Below are 19,721 nucleotides of genomic sequence, written 5' to 3'. Positions count from 1 at the left end.
TACTTGGAGGGAGATAGCATGGCAATCTGCCTTTCACTGCAGGAAATGTAGGATTTGAACAACAGTCTCATATGCATTTGCAAGCACACTAGCTGCAGGTTTGATAAGTATGAAGGAACTTCCACTTCCTCTTCAGAGGGAAGAAGGGAAAAAAAAAATATATATATATATATTGATAATAGTAAACCAAGAAGATGACTCATACCCATTAATGTCTAGAAGGAACCATTGTCACTTCAATTCAGCATGAAGTGGGTAGGAATCTGTGCGTAACCTTTCTCTCTGCTGTCTCTGTAATATTTCCTACTGATTTTGCCTTTAGTAGTCACATTATAGCTACATGAACATACTGAGCCAAGGTGGTTAAACACCTAATCCCAGATTAAGAATTACACTGGATTCACTAAAATACCATGCTGCATAGCTGTTCTTGTCCTCCCTGTTACATACATTCAAGTATGTTAGCATTTTAAATTAAAATGATTTTGAATGGTCTCCCGAAGAGTTGAAACTTCTAGAGGTTACCTATAGAAGCAAAACTGTTCATAGCTGCCTGGACTACTACTACTTGAGTTTGGCATACATACTTTCTGTGCGTCCCCCATTAGCACTGTTCTTTAGTGTGATATCGGTCCACAGATAGTCCGCACAACGAAAAGACTACTGGTGTTAGTGTCAATAGATGGATTAGCACCCAGAACAGGTCCTGAGACATAAAAAAACAGCTTTTTTCCAGCTTACCTTTCTCTAGCAGCATGATGGTGAATCAGGTTTTTTCACACATCTGTTTAGCTTCTTCCCCATTGGACACATACTGCTTTTGCAAAACATAAGTATTTGAGCCATTAGCCATGATGGGCTATTAGCATTTTCCAGTGATCCCTCTTGAAAAAAAGGAAAAAGCATATATACAAATGGCATGAAAGAATAAACTGAAATGAAGTAAGCTGCTGGCAGTCATCATCTCCATTGCAGTCAGAGTGGTGTGGCACCAGCAAATATCTGCATAAATGTCAACCACAAGATTACAGCAGCAGTGAGTTTTTTAAACAGGATCTCTGGCAAAGCCAGAAAGGGCAGAGACCTGTTTGTTTTATTACCTTTTCTTCTGATTCATTTCCCTTGATAATAGCAGAACCTGAAATGGCCTATACTTCAGCGGTGCTTCTTTAAGATAACTTACGTAGTTAATAGAGCAGTTGTACTCATGATTTTAGTATTAGTTTATACCATTGCTACTTGATGCCAGCCTAATTTGGTGTATAGCACATTAAATTTTGCTAACGTTCTGCTGATATGTTGCCTTATGTTCATAGTTTGGTTTGGAAGTAGTATATAGAAAATGGTCCTTTTGCCTTACTCAGTCAAGGTACAGTGATGACTAGTGAGAGCAGGTTCTCATTTAAGCTAATAAATAGCTTTTCTTGCTGCACATACATAAAGCTATCTGGGTTGGATTGCTGTATTCCAGAGCAATCATATGCATGTTCCTCAAAGCCTGTGATTAGTTAACTAAGGGAAAGACAAAATTTTGCAAATGGAAACAGATTGAGATACAGTGAGTGTTTGGACCCTCTGAAGAGGCTGACCTGAGCAAATGAAGCCATGGTTTCTTGGAGTGGCTAGTGAAAAAAAAGGTTTTTAGGTGATCAGCTAGATAAAATTCAGTTGTTTTAGGGGAAGATTCTCAGACATTTCAGCAAGCTGGATCTTTGTGGGATTTCAAGTTGAGAACCTCAAAAAAAAAAAAAAAAGTAATCAAAAATTACTAGTTCATTTTTAAAACAGAGGTTGTTATTCTCAGGTCTTTGTATAGATTACACCTTCTGCCATTCTTCCTTTGATCCCCAAGGCCCATTTTGTTCCTGACATGGATACCAAGCTAGAACCTCTGTCCTTTCTTCTGTGCATCAGCTCTCAGTGAGCACTGACTTTGATTTTACACCTCATGCCTTTTACTTCTCTCAGGAATCACGCAATTTCCCATTTTTTTAGAATATGGTCAGAATTTGTGACCCTGAGGTAAAAGAAGTGTATCAGCTTTGGTCATTCCTAATGGGATTAGAAGTCTTACATTTTATATATATATATATAAGTCTTACATTATATATATATATATATATAAAAAATATATGTAGTCTTACATTATATATATATAATATATATATATATAATTATATATAATATAATATATAATATAATATAATAATTATATATATATATATAATGTAAGACTACATATATTATATATATATATATAGCTAAGGTACCTCCTTAAAAATTTGTGCATTGGGAGATAACATGGAACAGCTGGCATGCTCTGAACTCTGATCCTATTGCAATAACATGCTCATAAGTGCATGCAAATAGCCTAATCCCAGCCTATAGGATATCCACCTTACTTGCCTTGAAAATCCATCTGAATTGGGTTAGCTATTCCACTTCCCTTCAGAGTCTGACCAGTGAGTCTTGAGAAAGAGACTGTTCTTAATCTCAACAGTAGAAGCAAAATATAAGGAAAGAGTAGATGTTATTACAGTGGTGCAAACAGGCCCATGTTCTCCCTTCACACGTGGTAGTTGATGCAGCATGAAATTCTAGTCCCTCTTTGGTTTCCTTCTACCTGCTGTGTCACTCTCTAAGAAGAACTTCCTACTCCACAGAAATCAAACATCCTGGATTTTTATCAACACCGGGCCCTATCCTGTTTGTCAAAGCCAGTCTGCAAGCTGAGTATGTGTTGTCTATTAACAGCCCTTAAGTTTTTACTTCAGTAACTTCAGTTTACTTCAGTGGTTTATTTTGAGTCCTTCTTTCTCCGTGATAGCTTTCTCCCTGCTTCTCAACAACTTAAACCTAGAGTAAACTTCTGAATAGTCAAATCATGATCTAGTTTTCATAATTCATTATATAGCAACTCTACTTCCATCAGAGCCCTTACATGATTCTGCTTTCAAGCTATAGCAACTTACCCTCCCAGTGTTTGTAAGGAGAAATAAGTTCATGTTCAAATATAAATGCCATTTAAGTTTGCTTCTCCATACATGTAAGTAAAAAGCTATCAGAAAACAGAAGAGGTCAGATATGATCACACTCCACTACAACCATGAATCAAAACAAAAAAATAACTTTGGCCTCTCCATGCTGAACACAATGGAATGAGAAAGAGCTGAAGTTGAATTTATAACAATGAATTTATTTACTGTTGAAGCAAACCCAAGGTCTCACCAACTTTGTAGTTTGCAGGAGTTGAAAGGGTTTGAAATCAAATACAAATCTTGTGGTTAAGGCCCATCTTTTATTCTAAAAACAAGAAAAAAAAATCAAATGCAAAAACCTCTTATGTATTTGCATACATAAACTGTATGATGCAGAGGGGTGAATGGTCGGAGGAACATACTTGCCTTGTGTGAGAAGTCAGCACCTAAATAAATTCATGAACATGAGAATGACATGAAGAAAGATAGTAATGGAAATGAAGGTTCTCCAGTAACTAGACTTGTGCTATTATGAGGAACAAAAATAGTCATCTTCTGTATAGCTCTATGTTGCACAAATTAAATGTGCAATTAAACGTACAATTAAAACTGGCTGAATTTTCTATAGAATGTCTTCTGGCAAACAAGTTCTGACAATTTTACAATGCTTCTGCATAGTTAAAGGACAAGGTCACATGTCATTTTCAGGAAGCAAGCAGATAGCTTCTTGGTAAAGGCAGCATGGACTGTGTGAATCTCAAACTGTTTTTTTGATATATAGAAATGGACAGATTTTCTGGATAGATGTTGCAGCAACAGCAAAGGATCTACCTGCCTTTCCCCTTTCCTAATCCACTGCTTCTGACAAAACCCTTATTAAGAAAATAGAGGTGTTTGTGCCGAAGAGGCAACCAAAGGCAGCTAATTGGTGATTTAGGAGTGTGAAAAAATGGATGCAGCTACTTAACTGAAGAAAAGAGTAAAGAAAAAGCAACATTAAACTAGAGGAAAATTAAGATTTTTGTCATGAAAACAGCAGTCATGTTGAGTGTTTGAATACTGGTGAGAATTTCTGAGAATGCATGCTTTGTGACATCTTTGGGAAAGGAGAGAAGACCATGTCAGAGTGCAATCCAGTAAATGTTTCTACACAGGATTCCTTGAAATATGAACCAACTGTATACATGGGCTATACTGCAGAGATAACGGGTGGACTTGTAGTTGGTGAAGGAAGAAGAAGCAAAGGAAATTTTCAATATTTGTTACATAGAGGAGACAAAAGGAAGATTATAGACAAAATGGAATACTAAACAAGAGAGGCAGTTTTGAAATTATTTTTGTTGTTTTGGTAGGACTTGAACAAGCTGCAAGATAATCTGTGAGAAAACTCATAAAGCTCAGAATTCAGAGAGGGAAAACTGGTGGAAGAACAGTGGTCAAGTTCAGTTTATCAGAGAAGCTGCTTGTTTTAGAAAAGATAGCGATGACGAGAAAATCAGACTAGAGCACAATCTCACAAGGTAGCTACAAAAACATTTTCAAGATATCTACCGAAATGTGGATTAAAGAAGCAAACATGAAAGCCTGACTGCAATAGCCTTATTGCTGAGGCCGCACTCATTTTATGTGATTATACCAATGTTAACCAGTCTCAAGACAAAGAACAAATAGGATCAACCTAATGTGAGGAAAATGGTAACAACATCTGGCAGGCAGCTGTAGCTTCTCAGTGAAGAGCTCTATGTCATGCCCAAAGAAGGGGCTGTAGTCATCTGGCCCAGCACTGCTGCTGTGGAAACAACTGTTTCAAGACTGAAAAGACTGAGAGGTGACTGGATTCTGCTTTTTTCCCCACTTTTTTAAAGAAAACAAAGATTTGACTGTCATTGCATTGTCATTGTAAAGGCTAATCTGGCATGTGATTGGATGATAGACCATCTGACCAAGAGACAGAGGGAGGCACAGAGAAAGGAGAAAGGTGGGCAGAGGTGGTGATGAGACCATAATGTGGTAGAGAAGAAGACGTTGGAGAGAGAAAGAGATGCTTGTCACCAAGAGGAAATGTGCAGCATTTTGCACGGAGAAAGCATAGAAAATATTTGGAGATAGATGGCTGCAAGTGATAAGAAGCCTAGAGAAGGAAGGAATCAGAAAAGTGAGGACTGGACATTGACTGATGGGTATATATTTTGAGAGAGCAGCAGAACAATTAATTTTAGATTAATTTTAGACATAATCTGATCCAGATTTTCTAAGAGGGAAGTGACATTCCAGGTCACAGTGAGGAAAAATGAAGTGATAAACCCATGGGATTTAAAAAATGAGGGGAAAATAAAATTTTAAATACCAGCACAGGTAAAAGAAGAAAACAGGATGGCAGGCAATTAAAAAAAAAAAAAAAGAATTGGTGGAGAACAGAATCTAAGAAATAGAACCATGAGTAACATCTGCCTTCTGACTGTTGCTGTAACTTTATCTAATCCAGACTTTGTGAAACTTCCACTGCTCCTTCACTTTCTGGGGGATTGCCTTTTTTTAGGTTTAAGACATTCAGTTCATTTGTCTGGTGTAGACTCGTTCATGACAGACAAATTTAATATAACAGATTATCTTCCATTAAAAAATTGCAGACAGGTCAGCTGCCATGTAACTCATTCAGTTTCATTCCTTCACAAGGTTTCCATCTATCCTCACAGAATAAATTCATGTGTACTAACTTAGGGTTTTTTCATGAGTAGGCAATATCCCTGTTCCCTGGAAACTTGCAGTTGTTATTTGTCTTTGTGAACCTCCCCTTTGAAAATGCCAAATCATTCAAATTAATGCTTGGGAGGGTCATATTTTGCATTTCAGTTGTTGAAAAGACCTTAAATTTATTCAATAATATAAAGGTCCCTGAGGAAGAGCAACCACAGTTTATTATGTAAAAATGTACTGTGCTTTCTGTAATTTGGGAGTTGACTGCTCACATAATCATAGCTACCAACATTCAAAACTTACAGTACTTTTTTTCATTCTTTTTTTTTTTTTTTTCATCATAAATTACAGCTTGTTTTTTATATGGCCAGATCCTGCTCTCAGTAAAGTATTTGTCTTCCGTGGTACAGAACCGATCCTTGGTTGGGTGAAGAAATGTCTTCCAAAAGTTTTGGAGGGTTAATGTTTGGTCACCAGCCAATTTTCTTTGATTCATTATCAGCAATAAGGGATTTGAGTTATCATGGGTTAATAGTATTCAGCTGTCTTTTTCAGCAACAGTACCTTTATCATAGTAAAGCCAACACAATTTCAATGGGATTTTAGGGAGCTCCACATCAGTATCTTCAACTGTCCTTATCCAATACCAATTTATTTTTTTAATTGTATTTAATTAAATCAAACATAAGTACAGCAATTTTTAGGTGTCAGTTGAGATTCTTGAAAATAAACATGCATCTTCCTGAGCAAGCAACAATTCCAAGGAGAAAAATGAAAATAGCTAACAGTTAAGGTAAATTGAGTTAATATGCTAAGTCTGGAGATTCTTTTATCTTTGTCCAGTAGTGCCCAGCTTTCTCACCAGCCCCTGTGCTCTTCATTGAGATTGCATGGAGAAATTAAATACTGTTAGAGCAAGGCACTGTTTTTTAGTGAGACAGAGTACAGAGAAGTTTCCCAAGTGTGTTAGCTCAGGCAGTTTTGTATTTTCTACTTCTTTTTTTTTTTTTTTTTAATATACTTTAGGAGACACTGAATTAACTCCTTTACTGTAGTCATTGATTGTAACCTTCAGCAACTTGTATAGTTCTTTTCTGTCTCAGCTCTTCCTGCATATAGAAGATAAGAATTAAATATAGAATTATTATGGTATAGTGGCTATATGAATAATAAAAGTAGAAAAGTAGTCAGCCCTATATGTTTGCACAATTCTGTACCACTGTTTTAAACGCAGCCTCCAATTCTACATATAAACTGTCGTTATTGCCATCTGAGTTTCACAGAGTCTAATGTACTTAACTTTCCAGATGCTTTGTAACAGAGAGACATTATCTGTTGTCCCCAGGTACAGTCAGGAATCCTAATTGTATACGTATCCCTCTCCAGTGTATTATAGAAAACACTTTGATTAATAAAATCTTACAGAAGGAGGAAAGCTAACTATATTTTCTGTGATCTCTATTGCTTTTGTGTGTTTGTTTTTTTTTTCTTTTTTTTTCTTTTTTTGGTAGTTTTTGCATTTACCTCCACCTAGATTTTATTAACTGGAGTTCCCTTATCTCTTTATTTCTCCGGTCCCTTTCACATTCTGGCATCACAGTCTTAAGACAGCTTGTACTGTTTGGGTTGGTAGCATTGCACTAACATGTTTTTAAGTTTAAAAAAGAATTCAGCATTCAGCAAAATTTTAGATGGAAATCCTTTCTTTTCATATTAGATTTAGTAAATCCCTTCCCTTTCACAAATGAAAAATCAGGGTCTAAACTGTTCTGACAGCATTTCTAAGTTTTTTGCTTTCAAGGCTTTTTGTATTTTATAAATCTAATTAACTGTAATAAGAAAATAATAGGATATAATGTTTGTTTTACAAGGTGATTGATCTCTTGGCAGCCTAGCAGACTCTTTTATTGATTGGTTGGTGGATAATGCCAGAGTGGATATGTCCTGGAGGAGAATAGCTGACACCTAAATCCATATGTGACAGATTACCATCTGTGTTGGAAGACAAGTTTCTTCATGAAATCGCAAAGATAACAGGTGAAAATAGAAAAAGTGACATGAGAGAAATGTGTTGAAACCTGCCCCAACCCTTCCATGCTCTATAAGCATTTACACAAAGTTCTCTATTTTGTGGGCAGTCTGTTTTCAGGATGAGGGAGATCAAATTTTAATTACACTCATTCCTGTTTGCCCGGTCTAGTTTTAGTTCTGTTAATTAGGAAAATTCCTTGCCTCACAACCTAGCCATAAAGCTAATTATACAGATAACCTTCATTTGCTACCTAGTGGAACTTCAGTTCAGTAATGATTATCATACATTACAGTTAATTAGCACTGTGGTAGGGAAAATGAGGATGTCACTGAAGTGCAGAACTCAAATTAGAAGTGCTGTAATATATGCTTTATTTCATTTTATAGCTAAATGATGCAGGAAAGTCACACACTACCCTACCTGCCTCAGTTTCACATTTGTTAAGGGAGAAATAATTAAATTTATCTCTGCTGCAGAAGTGTTATGTAGCTTTAATGTAATAAAGCTGTTAAGATTCTGTGCTTTGAAAGCCTCAAATAGAAAATACTGCATAAATAGAATTATTCCTCCCTGAAACATGCAAAGCATGTTAGAGGCAATGAGCTATGTTTGGAGAGCACAGTCACAGGTAGAGTGGTGGAGCAGCACATGTACTTCTTAAAGTGGAGTACACCTGTACAGTTCTGCACATATTCACAAAATCTTCCAGAACAAATCACTCAAAAGCCTAGCCCACAAAGGAAATACAACTGTAATTTAACTACTTTTTTTTTTTTTTTTACTGTAAACTTTGATTCAAAATGCTTTCTTCCGTTAAATTAATCCATTTTAAAGCATTGGTCCTGAAAATATCGTGATAATTACCAATACCCTGTTACACAAATGGAGTAAAGTAGAGAGGTGTTACAACTTGCCAAAACTGCTAGATAAACCCATTGTAAAACTAGAACTAGGACTTCTAACTCTCTGCAATCTACCAGACAGCATTTAGATTTAGGCTTTCTTCCAGTAGCACTGAATCCAGTATGTCTGAGGATATGGAATATCTTTAATAAAATATCCCTGGCATACATACAATAGGAAATGTTACTTAGTACATTGCAAGTGTAGCCTAATAGGTTATGTTTATGTTAATTCCAAATTCCTTAATATATTTCATGTTACATTGAGAGGGGAAAAAAAAAGAGAGGAAAATATTTAAATAATTGCAATCTGAGCATTGGTGGTAATGTAGAGCAGCATGTGCTTTGTGCAAGCTTATACTGTTTGACACGCTGTCTAAACAAGATCACAGAATCACAGAATTGTCTAGGTTGGAAGAGACCTCAAGATCATCGAGTCCAACCTCTGACCTAACACTAACAAGTCCTCCACTAAACCGTATCGCTAAGTTCAACATCTAAACGTCTTTTAAAGACCTCCAGGGATAGTGACTCCACCACTTCCCTGGGCAGCCCATTCCAATGCCTAATAACCCTCTCAGTAAAGCAGTTCTTCCTAATATCCAACCTAAAACACCCCTGGTGCAAATTTAGCCCGTTCCCCCTCATCCTGTCACCAGGCACATGGGAGAACAGACCAACCTCCACCTCGCTACAGCCTCCTTTAATGTTGCGCCTCCTTTAATAAAGAGCGATAAGGTCTTCTCTGAGCCTCCTTTTCTCCAGGCTGAACAAGCCCAGCTCCCTGAGCCGCTCCTCGTAGGACTTGTTCTCCAGACCCCTCACCAGCTTCGTCGCCCTTCTCTGGACTCACTCGAGCACCTCCATGTCCTACTTGTAGCGAGGGGCCCAAAACTGAACACAGTACTCGAGGTGCGGCCTCACCAGAGCTGAGTACAGGGGGACGATCACTTCCCTAGCCCTGCTGCCACACTGCTTCTTATGCAAGCCAGGATGCTGTTGGCCTTCTTGGCCACCTGAGCACACTGCTGGCTCATATTCAAGTGACTATCCACCATTACTCCCAGGTCCTTCTCTGCCTGGCAGCTTTCCAACCACTCATCTCCCAGCTTGTAGCTCTGCTTGGGGTTGTTGTGCCCCAGGTGCAGAACCCGGCACTTGGCCTTGTTGTACCTCATACAGTTGACCTCAGACCATCAGTCCAGCCTATCCAGATCCTCCTGCAGAGATAGCCTGTTGGGTTGTGCATGGGGATAGGATTCAAGTGTGGGAGAGTAAATTTGTTTTTCTGTGCTTCTATTTCCCCATCTCTGACAAGGTTAAAGAGTTTTGTGGCCTGTTTTATAAAGTACTCTGTGGTCTGCATGCATCACGAAACTAATACCTGTGTCAACAAGACAACAATAGTTATAATGGTTAGGGAATAGTAGTGATTTTTAGAAGCATGAGAAAAAGAAAGAAAGAAAAGCAAAGGAAAATATGTGTAAGAATAAGAAGCTACGAAGAGTTGTCAGACTTCCCACTTTGCAGAAAACCTGTCTATTGATGTCCACTGTATGTTGATAATAGTATTGTTAATCTTAACATGCTGTCATTTGTAAAAACTAGAAGGGTATGAAGCTTCTGTAATTATTTTAGGTTGATCTTGGAGTATATTATTTTCCTGAAGCTAAGTAGCATTTTTATACTGCAAAGGATTAGGCTGACACAATCAGTTCAAATATTTGTCCAGCCATTGAAAGGAGAAGTCTAACTTCTGCCTGTGATGAGGCTTTGGAAACCTCCATATCCATCATTGTTCAAGAGCTAAGTGAAGATTGTGTATTGATTACCCTTTCCATTGCATTTAAGCAGCTTATGTGGAAAGCTAAATTCTAAGCTGCTTAAAATCCCTACTTTTTAATTTGTTCTCTGTCTTGTGTGCAGCAAGGCAAACCTTTGCAAGTTTATATGCATATACACACATACCCTGATCAAAACTAGCTCCTTCTAAACACGAATCACAATGAGCAGAGCTTAAAAAGGTACAAGTGGAACAGGAACAATCTTTCCCATTATTCTTCACAATGAAATGAAAACAAAAATAACAGAATGTCAGTTACCTCTAATCAAATTGTGGCTATGCGAGTAAATTCTGTGGTTTTTCATTGGTCTCTGTTTTCTGTTTTTGCACGTGTCCCATCTGTGCAGGGAACATCAGTTGGTGTTTGTACATCAGTAGCTTGTATGAGCAAGGTATCATTTAACAGCATAGACTTACTGCATTAAGAGAAATTGTTTTGGATTTCATTGCTAATGCACTGAAAGTCCATCAGGCCTCCTAGTCTGAAATGACCAGCACATTGTCTGAGCACTGATTGTCAGGACATTTTGCCTGCAGAGAAACATCCTCTACAGAGAAATACAGCTCTGTATATACTTTTGCATTCCTAGGGATACCAGGAAACTATGCACTGTGGAAAGCTTGAGGCACTTTTATGCAACCTGTATCATCGATTGAAAAGGAGCCACTTCAGAGCTATATTTGAAGACATGAGCTCACCAGCTTTATGACTCTTCTACAGACAGTCCCAATAATTGTATGAGGAGATTTGACTAAGTAATTTCAAAGCTGGTAGATACTATGGTGGGTTTCCACTGTGTTTTCTTTCCCTGTGTGGTAAGCAGACATGTCATGGAAGCAATGTCTGTGAAGTTCACAAAAGGCACTTGACAAAGTTGGGTACCAGTCAGTTTAAAGATAAATGGAGCCTCACCTTGTCACACGGTGGAATCATTTATTTTCACATGGCTCATAACAAATTATTTATAGCTATGGAAAGAAAAATAATGGAGATATAGACTGTTGCAATTTCTATGAACCAGTTAGACACGATATGGTTGGATACTGCTCTCTTTCAAGTGAAATGCAGTAATGCACCGCTCTCCATAGACAGAAATAATTTTACATGCCTTATCATTCTTGCTATGGCCATGGAAAGAAATACAGTGAAAGCAGAGACACTGGTGCTGTTTGTGTTATTTAGAATGTTTTTTCGCAGCTAACAGTTTTGACCTCTATTCTGTTTTGAAGGTCCTGGTTTCAGAAGGCCACATCATGTCTTCCAGCTAGAAGAAATGAGTAAATACTTTATTTTCCTGTGGACTCTCCTAGGTTTTACCCAGACCCTGGCACAGGATTATTCCAAGGAATTGCTGGTGTAAAACTGATATGCTGTATTGTTAGTGGAATTACAACAATTAACAGCTTCAAATCTACCCTTTGCGGCCAGGAAGGTTTGATTTTTGTCCGTTGTGGACTATAGGGACCCCAAGAAGAAAGTTAGTGAGACTGGAACTTGTAATTTAACACATGAAATCCAGGGGCTGTCATTTAAAACATCAGTCCTTCAGAATGGAGTTTGACAGTCTGCAAGTAATTTCTGCTTCAAGCAGTCTCAACAGCAGAGTAGCCCAGAGGTCATGTTGTTCTTATGGGTAAGAGAGACCTTCTTCATGATGGATGACTACTCTGTGTGTTTGTGATGCTTAATATATTAGTAATTTTAACTCACAATTTCATTTGTCCAAAAGTTTTGTCATAGCAAGCTGAACTATAGTTAGGTACACCTGTGCTGTGAAAAAGGTTGTGGCGATCTATCATAAGACCTATGCCACAGTCTCCACATCCTAAAGTTAGGAGGCAGCACTCATGAGATTGGAAATGTCAGCCTGTGGGAATTGTGCCAAGAAGTCTTACATTTTCACTGCTGATCTGGACCTGTGCTTGTAATCACAGCTGAAACCAAATGTGTTGCTGCCTTCAGTCTCATGATATTAGGCAAAGCAGCCAACAGTGTAATCTTCACCAGTTTTATCAGGTTGAGAACCTAAGATTATCTTTCTTGGCTATTCTATTTCAGTCACCAAAACTTGAGGACCACAGACAACAAACAAGACTCCAGCCATCAGCTCAGTTTGAGAACTCTGTTACCTGAGACACAAAGATTGCAGCTACGTTTGTGCAAAGCACTCAGGGCGTGATACTACTATAGCTGCTACCTACCATTTTACCCTCATGCTTTTAATAGGATTGAATGCAAACGCCACTCCTTTGCAGAACCAGACACAAAAGCAGTAAGCAGCAGTATTAGTTCAGAGGGTCTCAGAGCAGCTTTGCTTTCTCTTTTCCAAAAATTCAGCTTACAAACAAACCTTTATAATGATGTATGCTGCCCTTGCTCATTTGAGTTGTACACCTCCTGAACATATTTCTGTCAACGTCCATGCAACAAAGCACCATTTAGAAAAGCAGGCTGAAATTGATTCTCAGCTATTAGAATTTCTAGCTTTACTTCCTCACTGCTCTTGCAGACATATTTTGCTGCTGATTGTATTTGACGTGCAGAAATGTGATAAAAACCATACAACACTCCCAGATCTGTAATCACGTGTATTCAAAAATGAGTGAATGACTCTCAAAGTCATCCTAAAATCGAGTTATTTTAAATGCTCCCTTCATTCACCAGCATCATGCATCTTTGATAAATTTCCATCTCCACATATTAGTTCCTAGCTTTGTGTTTTGCAACATTTCCTTTTTAAATGGCTAGCTGTTACCTCAAATTTTCAGAGCTTGTTAGAGACTTTTCAGAAGGAAAGGTCATTCTCCACTCATTTTTCTCAAAGATCTCATTTTCACTTTCAGAAGTGTGCAGCCAGGGCTCTATGACATATTTTTTCTCTGTATTTATCCCTAAAAAGACCTATATTATTGGCAGTATTCTTCTCCTGAAAACTAGAAGGCTTGTTTTTGTTTTTTTCTTTTGCAGAAAATGTGGATCCATGGTTTTATAACTGGGGGAGGATGGAAAGGTGCTCTGTATTTCAGATGAGGTTCTATGACCTATTATATACCTATTGCAGAAGCTTTTATAGAATGGAAAAGGGACTGGTCATTCCAGATTTTCCAAACCTTTGGGAGAAGCTATAGGGTGGAGGAAGTGGAGTCAAGAGTCTGAAATTCAGAACAGAGTCTTTATCTTCACGAGAGTCTTTATCTTCTTGATGACTTTTTAAATTAAGAGCCATTGATCCTGTCCTTCATACATATACATGGCTTTCAAATAAAGGCAATAGACGCTATGCGTTGAGAACAACTCAAGAGACAACATCTCACATGCATTTAGTGTTGCTCTGCAAAAACATCAAATCAGAAAGGTTAGAGGTATGAAAATGGTTATTCAGTGGCACTGTGTTCATAGTGGACAAACTAGCACATAATCCTAAATGTGAGCAAATATACCTCTGCATTTCTTTATGTAGTGATAATGGAAGTATTTTGTGATAATTCAAATCAAATATGTTTTGCTTTGTGTTTTTGTGTTGTTATTTCATTTTTTCAGGTGTTGTTAGGTTTTGATAGTTCCTATGTAAGGTGACGGATTCACATCTTACACAGCCTGAAGTCTTGTGTTAGGCACATCTCTGCATCTACAAAGAAACTTCCCTAAATTTTTTTTAACTTCAAAGTGCCTTGGCTTGGTCATCTGTTGGTTGAGCTGCTGAGAGAAATACTTCTGTCTTGAGAACATCTCATTCGTAGTTCTTTTGTAAGCTTTTCCAGAAAGGTTTGGGAAGGGATACATTTGACAAACCTGTTTCCTAGTGGGAACTGCAGCCTCCTTGAGGATCTGAGTAAAGTCCTATATTCCTGCCATGAAATACTCTAATTACAGCCATGAACTAAATTTTTGCCCATTCATTCGTTGCAGATATTGACGAATGCTTGGTAAACAATGGTGGCTGTGACCATTTCTGCCGAAACACGGTTGGCAGCTTTGAATGCAGCTGCCAGAAAGGCTATAAACTCCTCACAGATGAACGGACCTGCCAAGGTAATTCTTCACTTATTTCACTCTTTGCAAAATGAGGATGTTAATTTGTTAATTTCAACTGACTTTTTTTTTTTTTTTGGGGGGGGGGGGGGGGGGAAGAGAAAAAGAAGTAAAGCATTTGTATTACAGATTTTAATCATACTGTCATAGGAGGTAAAGTTAGAAAAGACCTTCCGGATTTTGATAATCTAAGATTGGTTTAGAATATTTCTGGAAATGTCTTGTTTCATTGTTTTTAGTAGTAGGAATGCCAGTGTCCTGAAGCAGGACACTATATACCATGGGGACTATGCCCTGTGGTATAGTGTAATAAGCACAGGCAGAATCTTATGTTCAAATCCTTTAATTTGTTGTGATCTTTATGGGACAGAGGTTTACCATATTTACACTGGATTAATTTTGAATAATTTACTGGAATAGAGCATTTGCAACAGTTAAACTGAAAAAAAAGAGTGTAATATATGAGTTCACCTTTGCCTGATAGAATCTGCTTATGGAGCAATCATTGAAGGAATTTTGTGGGAATTCATATGAAGTATGATTTATGTCATGTTTTGTGTGTGTGTGTCATGATTTGTTACCTAAGTCATATAAAATTATATTTTCTATGACCAATTAAGTGCATAAGTACTTCCCATTTCAGTACAACAACCCATGCACATTTGGAGAAATTACACTTTAAATAGAGAAAAGGAAGGAAGTATTCAAGGATTATTTTTTTTTCTGCGGGAGTTGCCTTTTTATTAATTATCTTCATGGGCTTTGCACATGTAGAAATTATGAAGTCCAGAACAGCACTAGTATTTTAGAGCTTCTTTGTTCATCAATAAGGGAGAAACAAATGTCTGGAAATACATACATCATTCAAAAGATTTTCTATTGATTCTCATTGGTACTTCTATTATCTGAGAAGTCTACTCCACCCTGAGTGTGTGGTTAGCCACTGAGGAGTCAGTGCAAGGTTGGCTTCATGCTGGGACAGGATGGGAAAAGCTCAGACCAGAACCATGAGTTCTATGACTAGACAGAAAAAAATATTGTTGGGTCATGTCAGACAAGGATAAGTTGTCAGGTTCTAATACACCTGCTAAAAATAGGAACAAAATATTAAAAAGAAACATTCCCTTCATGATGCATCTAGAGATAGTTAGGAATAGATAGAGATAGTTAGGAATAGTTTCTGGTTCTTGAGTTTCTTGTATCATGACAGTTTGTCACTGCAGTATTAGCCACAGGTCTTGACACTGAAGTCATTGTAATTACACCAGGGAAAAACTTGTCAAGAAAGTTGAGACCTGCATTCTTGTTAGGCAAGAGCATATAGAAAATTTATGTGTTCATTGTTCAAAGTCGTGGTAACAGACTTTGAAATCTGCCTGTAAATAATCAGTTATTTCTTCTGATCAGAACTTAGCAGTTCTGTAAACATTGTTCATCTGAGTTTTGTTTCTTCATGTGCCTGGGCTGCTGAATGAATTACTTGCTGATGACAGTACATACTGTGCAATGAATGAAGCCGTAGCTGATCTTCTCACCCTCATGTGATCAGACAAGAATTGTTGGTTTGGAAATACAAACATGACCTGGCCATCCTACTTTTGCCATTGTCAATGAACAAGGGCAGGCGCTCTGTCTGCCTCTATGTGATACTTTGACTGACATGTTAACTGTAGCTTATCTGCTGCTCTAACAGCCTGATTAGTGCAAGCCCAGAGAATTCTTGCTCTGGAGAATTGCTTTGGTCCCAGAAATGCTGGTCCTTCATAGTGTGAAATTTGGAGGACAAAGTTATTTCCTGTTTGAAGTCTGAGGTATTTGGGCCCCAGAGACTGATTATAGCAACTATGGTATGATGCCAGCTTTGTGGAGGGACCACTGTGATAATTTTGTTTCTGTCTGGTGCTTAAGGTGATAATTGTTGAGTTAGGGAAACAGAAGGCCTGCTAACAAAGAAAAAGGAAAAGTGGATATAGATCAAGAAATCTGATGTATTAGTCACTTATACTTTGTTGCTTCCCCTGCAAAGGAGAATTTGTCAGGTCTGACGGGAAAATGTGGTTGGGGGTTAAGTGACACTGCTGGCATATAAATCATCCATGTTTTTTTCTGGAAAAATAAGAAATAATTTTTCTGGTAATAGGCAGTCAACACTGACCATTACTGAGAGATTCAGATAAATTTATTTTAAGTATATTAGCCTTTTCAATGAGTGAATTAGAGAAGTTTAATCTGTCTTTATAGAAGATGCTGTTATTTGTGTTATATCTGTTATTTTGATTCATAAGAGTTTTAAGGACTTGTGATTTTGCTGTAACATTGCCTTTCTCCTCTAATTTTCATTTTAAAACTAAAGACATCTTTAAGTTACAAATCAATGTGTTTAGCAAATACTTATTTAGGACCTTGGAAGTGTATGTTGTTTGGGGTTAAGTCCTATTTAGTTCAGATGGCCTTACTGGTGTATACGGAATTCATCTCCAAATGAGTCCATCACTCACATCAAGGAACAGATCCTGCCAACATTAAACAAAATACCCATGGAAGCAGTTGGTAAGCATGCCCTTTTAAGACCTGCAGAATCCCTGTATAAGTGTGTGTGTCTGGTTCATGAGAAAGAACCTGTAAAGAAAAAAGCCACAGAGACACAGGTTATGTTAGCAACATTTTTCAAACTGTTGAAAAATACAAATAAGCTGTTGCTGCATAGCTTTATTCATGTAAATGTTAACTTCAGCACAAGGCAACTTTACATGCTTCAATAAAAAGGTTCTTTCCATATTCCCTGTGAAACTCAGATCGTCCTATCTCACCTCATTTCCTTGATGTCTTTTCGTTGTAGACCTATGTAGACCCATTGTAGAGAGAAAGAGCCAACTTTAGGATTGTAGGGAAAAGTCTCAGACTTTGTTCAGGCTGTTTGTATAGCTCCCGCCCCATTGTACCAAGTGCCTTACACACATTCATTATCTTTGTGAAGAGGAAAGTATTTCTCTGAGTTTTTCAAGCCCAATATTGTAGCTTGCCTAAGATCACATATAGGAATGCCTGGACAGTGCAGACAATTTTTTCTCAAGTTTTTGTTAATCTGCCCTCTTCCTTCATTACAAGAAAAAAGAAAAAAGAAAAACAACAACAAAAACTCTTGCATTTGTGTTTATACCCTGCTATGAAAATTCATAATTTTTCAGTAACTCTGAAGCTTGCTGATCAGTTGGAGCCACTGGCTAGCCACCCTGCATGCACAGGGCTTGTATAAGCAGCTTTTACATTTGTAAAGGGCATTAAAGTGTTCTGCATTTGCCTGTTTACAGCTAAACCATTTTTAGCCCTGGTTGCAAAGAAAACTATTGTCAATCACAGATTACTTCTGCTAGGGAGTGGTTCTCACGCTGGGGCTCCTTGTTAGACAAGGAAAATGTAGGGGGTTTCTCTTCCTTTCCCCTCCCCTGCATTCCAACCATTTAAAAGGAAACTTATTTGTAACCCAGAAGGTGAAGAATCCACATTGCCTTGCCAGCAATATTGTGGAGAGTAATACAACTTTCCCAGAGTCTCTCTTTTCATGCAAACTTAAAATAGATTTCTTTTTTTCACCTTTAATGCTGAAATCACTGTTTGACAATACCAAACCCATCTATTGTGTATTATTTTAAAAGATCCCTTAAGCCTAAAGAATTGTAAATTCATTGGTATGGAAAGAAACCATTGGATCTGTTTGTATAAACCTTGCAAAAAGAGGCCTGTGTCTCCTTTGAGCATTTAATACAAATAACGTAGCTATATTTATAGCAAGGAGAGGTTATATTTGTAACCTTTGCAGTAATTAACAGCAGGACAAGAATTCAGATTAGTTTTAGAATGACATCAGCAGCATAAGATCAAGCAAGACTGCTTAAAGCTGAATGTGTATAAGTGCAGACGTAATTACCTTAATCCTCAGCCAATATGAGTTTTAAAGCCATTTAACTTAATTGCTTATTCAGTTTCTGTTTGTTGTGCAGTGATCTTGAAAAAAATTCAACAATAAGCGTTCTTTCTGCTCCACTCAAGTCCAAGCTTCATTAAGCACCCAGAAAAATGTGTGAAATTCTATCATAAATAACTTTCTTTTCCTGCTGTAGGAATTGCCTTTTGCAAGAGAAGACAAGGAGAGACAGCATGCACATTTGTCATAACTCTCCAGGGAGTCCATTTGTTGTAACTCTCCATTCAGAAAAAAGATAAAATAAAATAGTGCTTTTAGTGGAACATGCAGTGAACAACATACAATACTTTGGACTGCTAGATCTACACTCTGCTCCTCTGTCCCTCTCTAACTGCCCAAAATAGAGCCAAATCCTTGTATGCTGAGGAATTTAAACTTCTGCAGGAGGCAATTCAAGGCATTTGCATCATTGTAGTCCACTTACAGCCTCAAAAGCAACTTAAGTGGGGCTTGATGATTGCTAGATCTCACAGACATGATGTTCAGCCATAATGAAATCTGTCCAAGTAGCCATTTCACCAACTATTTCAATCAATATAGCCACTGTAAAAGGAGATGATTGTCCACCAGGCAAAAGTACCCCTCTGGCACGTGGAATACCTGCATAAGCTCTCTGGCATTTCTACAGCTTCTTTAAAGCTATGTGTTCACAATCAGTAGTTGATGGCATTTTTTATTCGCTTTGACATATTGCCTGTTTGATTGTTGATTATTCTTTACTGCTTTCCTACCAGATTTGAAATGAATGCAATGACTATTTTATAACTAGGTGTTGGAATACAGTGCCTCATAGTCTGCTATTGGTAGTACTGTTGTCTAAAGGAAGTTCAGTGATGTCAGTTTATTCAACAGGAAATCCAAAACAAAATTTGACTCACTAGCTTCATGATATATTGAATTTCCCTTCTAGTAATTTTCTGTGGGCACATTTTGCTAGAGGTTTGGGGTTTTATAACACTACAAAACTATCCAGTAAAAGCCTAAGTATAGCTGATTTGTTTTGTTGTTTGTTAGTTTGTTTGTTTTCTTCAAGAAAAACAGAAAGATGTGAGCATATCCACTATCATGTTCGTGTATTCGGACTTGTCTTTCTTTCTTTTAAAGTAATGTGTTTCTTATGTGCCCTACTGTATCCCACCTTCCTGTCTCCCCAGCTTCACTTCCAAGCAAGTGTTCCTCTAAACTTGACACTCATGGAGTGGAGCAACTGGAAGTGATGGCTAGAGCCAAGTATGCTGTGAGCAGATGTTA

At 37.7% G+C, this 19,721-nt stretch overlaps 1 protein-coding gene across 1 annotated transcript in view; it reads left to right on the top strand.

Annotated features, from left to right (window-relative positions):
- The window catches only part of SCUBE1 (signal peptide, CUB domain and EGF like domain containing 1), a gene marked incomplete at both ends in the record, with an annotated part of 218,245 nt that overhangs the window by 149,740 nt on the left and 48,784 nt on the right, over positions 1–19,721 (top strand). The window contains one exon of the mRNA XM_084301766.1: positions 14,363–14,485. Within this exon, the coding sequence (XP_084157892.1) occupies positions 14,363–14,485 (123 nt within the window). The remainder of the gene's footprint in view (positions 1–14,362; positions 14,486–19,721) is intronic.

The sequence above is a fragment of the Netta rufina genome (assembly GCF_964035555.1).
Source record: "Netta rufina genome assembly, chromosome: 1".
NCBI classification, from domain to species: Eukaryota; Metazoa; Chordata; class Aves; order Anseriformes; family Anatidae; genus Netta; species Netta rufina.
Note: the sequence above shows the minus strand (reverse complement) of the source record. Positions and strands in the feature narration are given on the sequence as shown.